The 12,929-nt window shown below is 39.2% G+C and overlaps 1 protein-coding gene across 3 annotated transcripts in view; it reads right to left on the bottom strand.

The window, feature by feature from the left end:
- Positions 1-1,310: 1,310 nt before the first annotated feature.
- LOC311282146 (calcium/calmodulin-dependent protein kinase type IV) overlaps positions 1,311-12,929 on the bottom strand; it is a 295,824-nt gene continuing 284,205 nt past the window's right edge. For all 3 annotated transcript variants that reach the window (XM_084395757.1, XM_084395758.1, XM_084395759.1), the window contains one exon: positions 1,311-2,967. In XM_084395757.1, coding sequence (XP_084251883.1) covers positions 2,488-2,967 — 480 coding nt within the window. In that variant the 3' untranslated portion in view covers positions 1,311-2,487. The remainder of the gene's footprint in view (positions 2,968-12,929) is intronic.

Raw genomic sequence — 12,929 nt, 5'->3', positions numbered from 1 at the left:
TAGTGTTCTACTAGGTACAGTGGGAATGAGTTTAATTTTGTTTTTGTTTTGTTTAAAAAGCTGTTTGTTGTTAGCCTGACTACGTCAGACTTCTTACTTCCGCTCAATTTCATTTCGCTTCTGTAGTCAGTCTGATACAGCGTAATAGCTTTCCGTTTGCCTCCAGCCGGGCCAATCAACGAACAGAGGGCGGGCTGAGAGCCGTGACGTAGACGCTGATTGTACCGTGGATGCGTTGATTTTTACTTCACATAATTTGCAAAAGTCGCGCACAGCCATGTTCACTCCGGTATTTCGCTCGATGGTTTTGTTTTCGCATCATATGTGTTTACAGTGGAAGTTAGATGCGGCTGAGCATGCGCATAACACACGCCATAACCAAACGTTATGTGATTGGCTTACGGGTAACCAATGATTTTAAACTTCAGACAAGCGCCCCCCGCGAGAGAGAAAACACTTCTCTATTATGCCATTCCAGACTCTGTCTACGAAGCAAAGCGAAGTAGCAGAGTTTGGTATTACCAGGCTAGTTTGTTGTTACCAATGTAGCATGAAAAAGACTTGCTTGAACACAATAAGTGTGTTTTTGAAACTCATTTTTATAATACATTATGTAGGGAAAACCACTGTTATGAATGTGACATTTTCACATTACGGATGTTAAGTGTCTAAACTAATGACTTTTGATATAAAACTTAAATAGTAATAGCAAATAATTACAAAACTCTAAATTATCCATGATAAAATGGATATGGAATGGAATGGTCTTTTAAAATATACAACTTATATACATAAACACGCAATACAGCCAAATTGCTCCACGTCATTTATTTTTGTGGAAAGCCAGTGCAGGCCTGAGCGGCGGTCATATTTTGTACCGCCATGTGGTACATCTAGTTTTTCTTAATTTAAGTACTTATTTACTTAGGCTATGTATTATTATTTTTTATGTTGTAATTGTTTTTTTTTTGTGTGTTGTAACTGTTGTTCGTTTGTTGTAATCAATTTGACTATGAGAATCTGACATAAATTAATATTTAAAAAAAAATTGACACTCAGAAGTTCTAACATCCGTTTTAGGGTCTTTACATTTCCCTCTTACAATTAGGGACTAATATGATATTATATATTATAATAATATACTATAAAATACGGAGGACAATAAATACTCTTTCTTAGACTCCTTATTAAAGTAGACAACTGATAGAATATTCCACTGCTGCTTCAATAATTGGTCAATGTGTACTAATAACTGTCAATGTCATAATGTCACAATGTCAATGCATAAATGAGCTATACCAAAAAAGCATACACTCACTTCAATTTATTAATCTTGGAAACATTGAAACTCCTGCTCAAATATAAAGAGCATCTACACTGTCTTGCAATTGAACACACATTATTAAATGATTAATCTTAACTGCAAAGTATTACTATTCATACATAGCCATAATGTTCCAGTGATCAGGCTACTGTTTATGTCAGCAGCATGTACAAAGCATTCTTTCTTTTTTTGGCAAAGATCAAAATAAAGTAGAATGACAAGCAGCTATATTATATATTGAAATATTTTGTGATGCTGTTACATGTTCATAGAGGCAGATAAATTTAGCTTCCATGCTAAATTTATCTTCTTCCATGCTAAGAGTAGAATAATACAGAATGTACTATTTGAGAAGCTGGAAGTGCCTGTACAGTAGAAGAGGTAGACATTCTGGCTGAAGCATAGTAGTTGTGTTAATTCCACCTCATAGAGAAGATTTGTAGTACAGTGGCAGTTTAGGTGTGTTTTTCCCTAAAACTTTCCCAGATGTTGAAGCGGGATGTTGTATTTCGTCATGACTACAGAAAAGTAGGGAATTTGACATCAGTTTGGTAACCCTGAATGACATCAATTAGATTTGATGGAAGATAAACTGCCAAAGAAGAGCTGGGGAAAACATTATCCTTGAATGTGGCATGATGTCATATCCTTCCTTTAGTCTGAGCTTTTAGAAATCATTTCAAGCATTTTTGCAGTTTGCTAATACAAAATCGGTGAATTAAAATGGGGCAAAAAACATATACTGGGTTCAGTCATTTATCAGTCATTCCTAAACAAATATCATAACATCACAGATACATGATCCTCACTACCTTTAGAGATAGAATAAGATTGCATGAACATATGAAAGCAAAAGAGAAAAATTAATTTCAGCCCAGATGAGAGACAATCTTATTCACGATGCTTGTTGCAAAGAGAACAACAATGTTCGCTGTGCCGCCAACTTAAAATTGTCATGAAAGCCACATGCCTCAATATAAAGAGCTTTAAGAAACAGATAGCTCATCAAGTGTCAATCCTGTATCAAAATATCTCATGGCAAAAAATGGAAGAGGGGAAAAAAGGAATTCTCAGTGTATTTTTATAGCATCATCTCTCCTGCTCTCTTCCTTGCACTAGGCTCTCCGTCTTCTGTAAGAATCATACTATTTAGATCATCCAGTCTACTGACATTCTGCCGTACTGCCACCTGTCTCAACACCCATGGAGAAACCATTACTGAGGTTCTTGGGACTGGGTGGGGTGGTGCTTACTGGCAAAGGCTCATATTTGCCTCCAAGATCCACTGAGCAGCTCTTCTTGGGCATCCTGGGCCGCACCACCGGAGCCTTCGGTATAACAGAGGTCTGCCTGTGTCCGTCTGCTATCAGGGGTGGGCGAGTGGGCATGGGCCCAGATAGGGCAGAAGATTTAGATTTATGGGTAGGGTGGAGTGGGGTACTTGAGGGACTCTGAGCTCCATCCTCAACCTGCTTAAATCCCTCTTTAATGGGAATGGGCTCCCTTTGAGAATCCAAAGTGTTTTCCTTCTGTATGCTGCTCTGGCATGAGGTATTTTCTGTGTTGGGCATCTCGCAGCTGTCCGTCCGCCGCCGTGAGCTCTCGTGCATGCGGCTTGTGGCAACCACCGCTTTCATAGCAGCCTATAGAAAATGTAACATTTAATTTAATATTCAACAATAATTATTGATCTCCCTGCATTGACACCATTAAATGAGAACTGAACTGAGCTGGACGACGACATCACGGTTTTCTCCAGAGTGGCTATATATATATAAATTAACTAAATTGATAACTTAAATGAAACATCACTGAGCTTACTGGACTGGAACACTATTTTCTTCTGGAAACAAACTTTGTTGCATTATTTTCCTATTATCTCTGTAAAGCTGCTTTGACACAATCTGTATTGTAAAAAGCGCTATATAAATAAATGTGACTTGACTTGACTAGACAGAGTATCTCATGATTACTGTGCACTGTTTCAGTAAAATGCTTGTGATTCTGCTCATAAAAAGCACAGAAATAATATTCTCGAACAGCACAATATCTTACATTGAGCAACTTTTAACTTAACTCTGCCCCCTCCATTGATGGAATTTTCTGGCTTTCCAGAAAGCTTTTTTTTCCCTCAGCTTTTTGTTTAAAATATTGGATTTTTATGAAACTTACCCACAGTGTTGATAAAAAAGAATGCATGAAGCTAGAGTAAAAGTTTTTTGCTGTTGTTGTTGTTGTTGTTTAAAAGCAGAGACTCTGTTCTTTCTTTTGATATATTGCATGTTCAGATATTCATACAACTAAATATTGCATTACATTTTTTGAAAATGATCAAAAAAGGTGACAAGGCTGGCAAACTTTAAAAACAAAAAACAAAACAAAAAAAACACTGGCAGGGAAAGAGTTAAAGCTACAATATGTAAAAAATTTCGCCACTAGGGGTCGCTAACCTCTTACAATAACAAAGGCGAAGGTTGATGACGCATAAGCGGAATTATGGAACTTGTCATCATGCCGATGGATCTAATAATTTTATGGATGAGTGAAACCTTCATGTTTTTTTAACATGATTGTGGTATCAAGCAGGGCGTATGAAGCATAAGGACATTTCATTCTACCGACCTACACGCAAGTGCTGAATTACTACTCACACAGGTCAGTTTATTTGACGAATTAAACGTGTGAGGTAATGTTTCACTTGGTCTACACTATCATACTAAACTGCATTTGAGTGTGTTGAAAGTTATAATGTTATTCTATGTGTTCGTTTGTTGGCTGTATGAGATTAGCAGTAAGCTAGATCAACATTAGAATAACATACTGATCATATTCTAACTTTTCATCATGTTGAGCTATATAAAATTGATTTGTTTTATGTACATTTGCTCACCTGTCTAATAAAGTACATGCAAGAGCGGCGTCTCTGTCAAGTCGAAGTTAGTCGCGGACGTGGAGCTCTCGGCATCACGAAAACGCCACGCCGATATTGATCCTCGTTTTATTTCTCCTTTTGTCCCAAAGTCTGCTTGCCATGGTCCGTAATGTTTGATTGAAACAACAACAGCGTAAGCGTGCCACTAGACGTAATGCAGTTGTCCACGTCTGTCGCCATGGTTACAATGGCACTACAAGCGGAAACCAGGGATAACGCAGATATTACATCATTGACAGGCGACAATGACCAGGGACAAACCATTATTTAAAATTGGAATTTCTCTGAAATTAAAAATCTTTGGGAACTTTTGGGATATTGTAAGTACACAACTGCAGAAAATATATTTTTGGATTTTTGGATATTTTATTACAAAAATCTTACATATTGTACCTTTAAATGTCAACAACATGACCGTATTTTTTGCCCTATATATTCATTGATAAAAAAATACATTAAAACCGTGTTTCTGAACTTCTTTTCTAAAGAACGATAAAAAGACATGCAGCACACTGTCATAAGGAAGTAAACATGAAGGACATTAAAGCTACACTGTGTAAGATTTTCTCCCATCTAGCGGTGAAATTGTATATGACTACCAACTGAATATTACTGTCTAGCCCCTCCCATTCCGATGACGTTTTAACTCCTACGGTGGCCGTATTATTCCAGTCGTGAGTAATCTCCCCCTTGCATTTGTCACGGTGCCACTGAGTGTAAAAGCGCGAAAGGCGAAGCTTGAATTTCCAGGTATGTCCCTCTTTGGCTAATGTATTTTCAAGATGGAGGCGCAACATGGCTGCTGCCATTCGAGCGACTCGCTCGTATGTATTCTGAATGACAGATTCTATGCTTACGTGAATACTTGATTAGTTGGTGGAAGTAATTACACATAAATGAGCACATATAATTTTGAAAGAACAAAGTGTTTTTTGCTAAGAATCAACTTAAAAAATTACACAGTGTAGCTTTAAAGGGGTTCTATTATGCTTTTTTTTTTTTTTTGTGATGGTGAAATCAGCTGCAGCGGGCTGAGTCAGCTGGACAGAGTGTGCGCTGATCGCTGTTCAGCTTATTGTTGTTCAGCTGATTGCAGAAGACACTCGTTCCGCTGCCTGGCCTAGCTGTTTCGTCGGCGAGAAGACTTCTTCGAAAAATCAACGAAGTGTGTTTGTCGCTGAAGGAGATTAAATCTGAATCCTATGGCAAAATAAGCTGCTTTTATTGGCAAATGCCCCGTCCCTTCTTGCGGGCTCTGCCACTCCGCCATAGGTTTGTGCAGTTCCCACTGACCAGCCAATAAGCTTGTGTGCAGATCACTGCACTGTTACGGCTGTGCGTAGCACTGCGTGATTTTATAAAAGACTTCAGTAATCGAAGAAAAGGAGTTTCCCCATCGCGTCTAGCAGACGCAATACGACTGACTGTTCGAAAGAGAACATATTCTAGTCCACCCAAAAAACAAAATCAAGACTTTGTAAAAGGGCATAATAAGACCCCTTTAAAGTAAGTGATTTTGCATTTATTTATAATCTTCTGCAGAAGCCAGTGAATTTTTGCACAGGAAATATAAAAAAGCAAAGATGAGGATGCAAAAAAAAAAAAAAAAAGTTTTAAATGTTTTTAAACATTTATGTTTCTTGTATATAGAGCTGTCACTATAATACTTGAGTTCTGACACATAACTGTCCTTCCACTGACTACCCTTCGCAACTGTCTTGAAAACTTTTGGAATGTAAAATCCGACTCCCATGAGTGCAGAATCGTAATGAATGTTGACCTAGAATGACGTAAAAGTCGCATTAATTCCGATTTGACTGTTCAGACTAAGGTGGTTTGTGCTGTTCACACTGTCAGGAGAAAACATAAGAGTCACATATGAGTTACATATAAGCAAAAATATCGGATTTGGCCCACATTTACCTGCGATCTGAATGTAGCTTCTGTGTGTGTGCGGCGGTGCGCACAGATAACGCGTGAGTACTAAATTGAGTTTTCTTTTGCCTATTCTTTAGCTGGAATGGTGTAAAATCACTTGTATGTGTAAAAAGTTTGCAAACTTTGCAAAATGAACCCGCAAATCACATGCGTGCCAAACCATGGGGCCCCTCCGTACGGATCACGGATCAACTAGTTATCATATATCTATATATACTAGAGATAGTCTAAACCTACCCATCACACAAAACTATATGCATTTGTACAATTTTCAAAACAAAATTAATTCTGTATGATTTATAAGCTTGTGTACCCATGGAGATCTCAATTTAGGTCCCCACAGTGACAAGAGTCCCCATGAGTCAGTGTGCATTCAGGTTTAAGTCCCCTTTAATAGAAAAACATGTACGCACACAATTACTCTCTCTCTCACACACACACACACACACACACACACCAAAGACAGACAGACACAATCTCACACACACACAGGCGCTTCTGGACCACCAGGGTGGACATCGTCTGGCCGAGGGCCAGCACTGTGACTTTAATCATGGCTAGTCACCATGCGCAGCTCAACCCTGACTCAGAACTACCTTGTGCATTAAGAGTGTTTTGGCCTTCCACTGTCCTTGCAGGGTGGCCGTCACATGCAGGGAAGAGACAGTCTGCAGTAGCACAGCCGCCCCATCATTGATGGGAAGTGAGAGAGGAAAAACTTTTTCTGCAGATTTAGGCATTTTTGGATTGCCATATTGGCACCAATATGCTTCCATACTGCCAAAGTTTTTCCACACACATCCGGGAAGGCATGGGGGCGGGGCAAGGTGATTACGCATTGCACTGCACCCCCCAGAGTAGCCCCGGAAAGCATGGCTGTCAAGTCTGAATCCAATTCAGCATGAGCCTCCAATCCCCTCCAGAAGCTGCCAGGCATGTGAGACAGTGAACGAAGCCATCAAACTCTACGGCACACGGCACACTGAATGCTCAAGCCCTTATGAGAAAGGCAAGACGAACCCTCGCCGTCAGCTCGACGGCACATGGCACGCTGATGTCAAGCCTTTACGAGAAAGGTGAGACGAACAACATGCCTACGTGGACATGCTCTCATGAGAGAACATGAACCACCCATGAACGCAGTCTCAGCATGTTTTAAGCCCAGGCATGTGAAACAGTGATCGTGGCCGTCATATGAGGATAGGAAACGACCGCATCCAGAAACACACGATTTGAATGACATCTTGAAAAAGACGCAGTGTCAAACCGTTATGCTCTTTAAGGAAATTGCTCTCTCTGGTGCCGAGTGTACAGGGTTATGGTCGCGGCTACACAAACAGGACGATAGTGCAAGCCTGATGTGAGCACTCACATTCTCACTGAAGGCGCAACGTTCGAGCTGTGAAAACAGCTGTTTTGCTCTCTGTGAGAACGGGGCCAGCACTGTTTTTTGCTGTAATCCAACACCAGCTTTGAAAAGGCGTTCTCCAGAAGAATCAGACTAATTTTCTTCTTTTTTGAAGTTAAAACACTCTCAGATAAGATTGCAGAGCAGGAACAGTACAACCGCTCAGCTCCGAAGCGAAAAGCAAAGATGCGACGCACCTGCTGCTCATTATATGCTTGTGCTACGAGGCAGAGCAGCTCATGCAATTATCGCATGCCAATGTGCATTGACTCATTTTGTTACACTCGAAGTAGATTGGGCTCTCAAAGCGATCCCAATCAGTACAGTACGTTCGACTCATGTCAAACGTGACCGAACTGAAAGGGAGAACTCAGGAGAACATGGAGAAATACAACACATTTTGCTGCCGATCGATTGCTCCTGTCTGCCTTGCTGCTGGTTTGGGTCTCTAAGCTCTGTATAGCTTTCTGTTTTGAATCTCTATTTACTATAATTCCTTGTTGTTTTTATCAACATATATTAGATATTGTCTAATATTGCCTATCACATTAATCTGACATCGCTAGCTTTTAACTAAATTGTTATTGCTACCACAACACGCTAGTATCTCGCTAGCCTGTTAACCTGCCACCCGTGCTTGCCGTTTTTTTTTTTTTTTTTTTTTTTTTGCGCGCACTCTCACTTTTTACAAGTCTATCAACCAACTGTGGTAAGTAGGATCAGTCAACAAACACGACGAGCAAAGTCTTCTCCTGTTATTGTCACTTGCAATTAGTGTCACATGTATAGTATAGCATTCTCTGTCAGCACTGAGGGCTTTACATGTGATAAATGCAGGGAGATAGTCAGGCTGACGGAGAACATTTCAGAACTAGAGACACTCATCTAAACTTTAATCGAGTATAGTGAGAGTGCAAGGGCTTTAGAGACTGCTTTGGATGTGACTAGTGTAAGAATTGATAAATTAGGAAATTCCAGACAGTCTGTTTCGGGGGTGACCAGACCCTGAGAGGACAAAAGGACCTCTCTGGAAATTACCATTTGAACTGGCTCTCGTGCACCATCGAGACGAAAGTCTCACCTCCAAATCAACTTCATCTACATCTCTTTCCCTCTCCCCTCACCCCCTCTCTCTCATGCTCAGATGATTCACCTGAATTCCCAAGAAAATGTATAGTTTAATGTGAATGATTATTTTCATGTTTGGTATCGTTTAAAATGTCACAGTGCGACTGGTACAAATGTCTCATTTCAGAATAAGTAAAACACAAGGTAATAAGGTTTTAAGAGTTTATGGATAGCTGACTTACAAAGGAAGGTGGTCTCTCAAGACAAATGGTCACTCACCCAGGGTTCCTGCAGGTTTCAGTTAGTCAAATTTAAGACCTTTTTAAGACATTTTAAGACCATAAAGATTGAAATTTAAGACCAACACGACGCATTGCCAAAAAAAATATTCAAATCAAAGAATTCATTTTATTTCAATGAATTCAGTAATTGAAAAAGCATTAACTTAATTTACAGATAAAGCAATCACATTAGTAACCTTCCAGACCCAACAACGCGTGTCAGAGAAAAGAACAGAATCAGATATAATTTTTTTATAGAAAATTGTACTTTGCATATTATAGGCCTACTGTAAAAAACACATAATTAGTTGATTTTAGTTGATCATAGTTGATCATAACTAGAGATGAAATGGCATGAACATTTCATTTAATTATTATAGTGCCAAAAATTACCACTGTTATCACAGAATCCTGTTTAAAAAGTACTAATACTACACAATGAAATCAATTCACAAAGTTTTATGTCGAAAAACAGCAAATAACAAATAAAATTAGCATCAATACACACTAAAATACATTAAATACACATTAAAATAATACGATTAAAAATGATAGCCAGATTTTAAAAGTGTCTTGCAACATGTTATATACTAACATGTACAAGTTCAAATAAAGTTGACAAAAAAGGTTTTTATAAAAAGATAAACCTCACATATTTCAGACTTTAATTTATCTTTTTTGACTCATTCTTTTTATAAAAAATTATTTACTGACATTTACAATACAGTTTAGCTTATCTTTTATTATTAATAGTAAAATTCGGTCCGATTTTCCCGTGGCGTCTGTCGTTGCTATGCAACCATGCACTGCGCTCTCCACAATGGCAAAAAAGTTTTAGTGGCTAATGGATTTCCACTGCCGAAAAACACTTGCTGTAGCTCTGTTACAAGATTTATTTACGGAGAGAAGAGAAAAACACCCATAGGGCCCTATTTTAACGATCTGAAACGCAAGTGTCAAAGCGCAAAGCGCAAGTAACTTTGTGGGCGGGTCTCGGCGCTGTTGCTATTTTCCCGGCGGGATAAATGACTCTTGCGCCGGGCGCAAATCTAAAAGGGGTTGGTCTGAAGTAGCTTCATTATTCATAGGTGTGGTTTGGGCGTAACGTGAAATAAACCAATCAGAGCATCATCTCACATTCCCTTTAAGAGCAGACGCACTTTTTCCTTGGCGTATTGCTATTATAACGGCGGATTTGCCAGGCGCGCGTCAAGAGCGGTTCACAGCCGAGGAGAGCAACGCTCTCGTCACGGCCGTAAAAGAGAGAGAAGTGACATTGGGGATGGGAGAAACACACCCAAATTAGCTTCGGCTAAACAGGCATATAATAATGTGGGTAAATGTGTAAGCTAGATGTATGCTTTTATAATAAATTATTATATTTATAATAAATTATCTATCTATCTATCTATCTATCTATCTATCTATCTATCTATCTATCGTTTGTAATAATATGATTTGCAAAAATGAAAACTGCTGCTTCTGTGTAGATTAGAGAATCACAGTGTATGAGCGTTTGTGCACTCTATACATTATGGTCAAGCATGCGCCCTTAAAATAGCATAATGAACAACGCGCAACGCGCCACTGACTTTAGACTAGGTTTTTTCTGGCCAGTGGCGCAATTGTTTTATGGAACAGTAAAATAGCACCAGGGAACGTTTGCGCCAAAACACGCCTCCTTTTTTGCGCTGAACCGCCCAGAGAGCGCAAGTTCATTCCCTAGTTTAGCGACGTGCTTCTGTGGAGGGAAAAGCGCGCTTTGCGCGGGTGCAAAATAGGAATGAAACATGCGTCGGTGTACAAAGTCAATTGCGCTGGGTGCAAGATAGGGCCCATAGTGTTTGGGTGCACCCAGCACCCGCATCCTTCATGTCTTTTTTCATGTCCCTGCGCCTGGAAAAAAACGAGCGCGTCGCTTCAATTATAAGCGCGCTTACCGCACGCCTACATTTGAATGAACTTGAGCGTGAAAAAGACGCGATATGTGAACAGCCTCTTGGCGAGCGACTTCGATACTTTTTTGCTACTTTATAATAACTTTCTGCGGCCAGCGTTTCTGGAAATGAACGAGGGTAAAATCTTTTTTAAGACCTGACTAAATGAAATTTAAGACCGCGGTTGAAAATCTGGCTGTTTTTAAGACGTTTTAAGGCCTTAAATTTAAAGTTCAGAATTTAAGACTTTTTAAGACCCCTGTCACCCCCAAGAGGTGCTACCTCTGAATGTAAATTTATTTTGTTAGCACATGTTTTCATGTGAAAGAGGTCTGACTATTTAATGAAATGCAGCAGGGAGATCGAGGCCTTTTCTGTACTTCAGATTGGCCCGTGAGGCTGAGAGAGCGATCTCTTAGCCTCACGTATTTCTTAAAGTTGGGTTTGCATCTTCTCTCTATTCCAGAGCATTTGATGTTTTTGTATCGATTATCTTTGAATTGATTATGAAATTGGCAAGATACATTTACCTGACATAATAAATTGTTACATGTGATTATTATAACTGATCTTGACATTGTTCATTTAATGGTTAAAAGGAATAGTCAAACATTCGCTCACTTTTAGCGAGGCACAGATATTATTAAAACCTTTCATTTATGGAGTCAGATGAATTAACGAGTAAATATACTGTATATGATTAATGTATTACAAATTTAACCAACCAATACTTTGCATGAGTGAGGACAGAACACGTGATACCTTCCCCGTGTATTGACGAACCGGCAGATTGGACCAATATAGCGGGCCTTACACTAGCTTAGTGAACTCTGTACATTGTTCGGTTCCAGCTGTAGAGCCTGTGCAGCAGTTCAGATTACCATAACAAATAGATTCTCCTCACTCAGTGAAACCCACTGAAAATCCTGTTGAATGTGTAGTTATTGGCAATTCTATTACACGGAATGTGAAAATAGAGACACCAGCCACCATAGTCACATGTTTGCCGGGAGCCAGAGCGCCTGACATCAAAGCAAATTTAAAAGTGCTGGCTAATGTTAATAGAAAATTTTCAAAGATTATTATTCACGTCGGCACTAATGATGTTCGACTTCGCCAGTCGGAGATTACTCAAATTAACGTTAAAGAGGTGTGTGAACTCGCAAGTACGATGTCAGACACTGTAATTTGCTCTGGCCCCCTTCTTGTTCACCGGAGTGATGAGATACTTAGTAGACTGTCCTCACTCAATGGCTGGCTGTCTAAGTGGTGTCCGCAAAATAATATAGAATTCATAGACATCGTCTGGTTTTAGCCAGGTTTCTGTCAAACACAGCACATCTAGGTTATAATCTGTAATCATATAATTAACAATAAGTGCTTTTGAAGTAAGGGATTGAATTCAGCAACCCAAGTTTTATCATTTGTTCATTTGTATTATATCTGTTTTTTATTTGTTGAACATTAATTAAATTTTTACCCTTAATTGGGTTTGGGAGTTTTTTGGATTTCCTAATTTGGGGAACAGACACAGTCTCTATATGATATATCTAGGTGAAAGAGTCTCTATGTAATGGAATTTATCTGACCTCAGTGACGTGAGACAGCTAGCAGATGGTTGGTTTAGCCAGTCTGTCTGCTTCCTTTAAATGAGTCTGAAAGGCAAAGGGGGAGGTGTTGCTGTACTTTATAGTAATATCTTCAGAATTACTGAGAAGTCTTGTATCAAATATAATTCTTTTGAAGTGTTGGTGCTTAATGTAACACTATCTAGTGTAAATGATAAATCACGTTTGAGATTTGTGCTAGCTCCTGTATACAGGCCACCAGGGCACCATACAGACTTTTTTTTTTTTCAAAGAATTTGCTGATTTTCTATCAGAGTTAGTACTGGCTGCAGATAAAGGCCTAATTGTTGGTGATTTTAATATACATGTAGATAACGAACGCATTGGGACTGGCATTTAAAGATATTCTGAACTATTGGAGTTAGACAACACGTGTCAGGACCTACTCATTATCGTAATCATACTCTAGATTT

The sequence above is a fragment of the Rutilus rutilus genome, assembly GCF_951802725.1.
Source record: "Rutilus rutilus genome assembly, chromosome: 22".
In the NCBI taxonomy this organism is placed as follows: domain Eukaryota; kingdom Metazoa; phylum Chordata; class Actinopteri; order Cypriniformes; family Leuciscidae; genus Rutilus; species Rutilus rutilus.
Note: the sequence above shows the minus strand (reverse complement) of the source record. Positions and strands in the feature narration are given on the sequence as shown.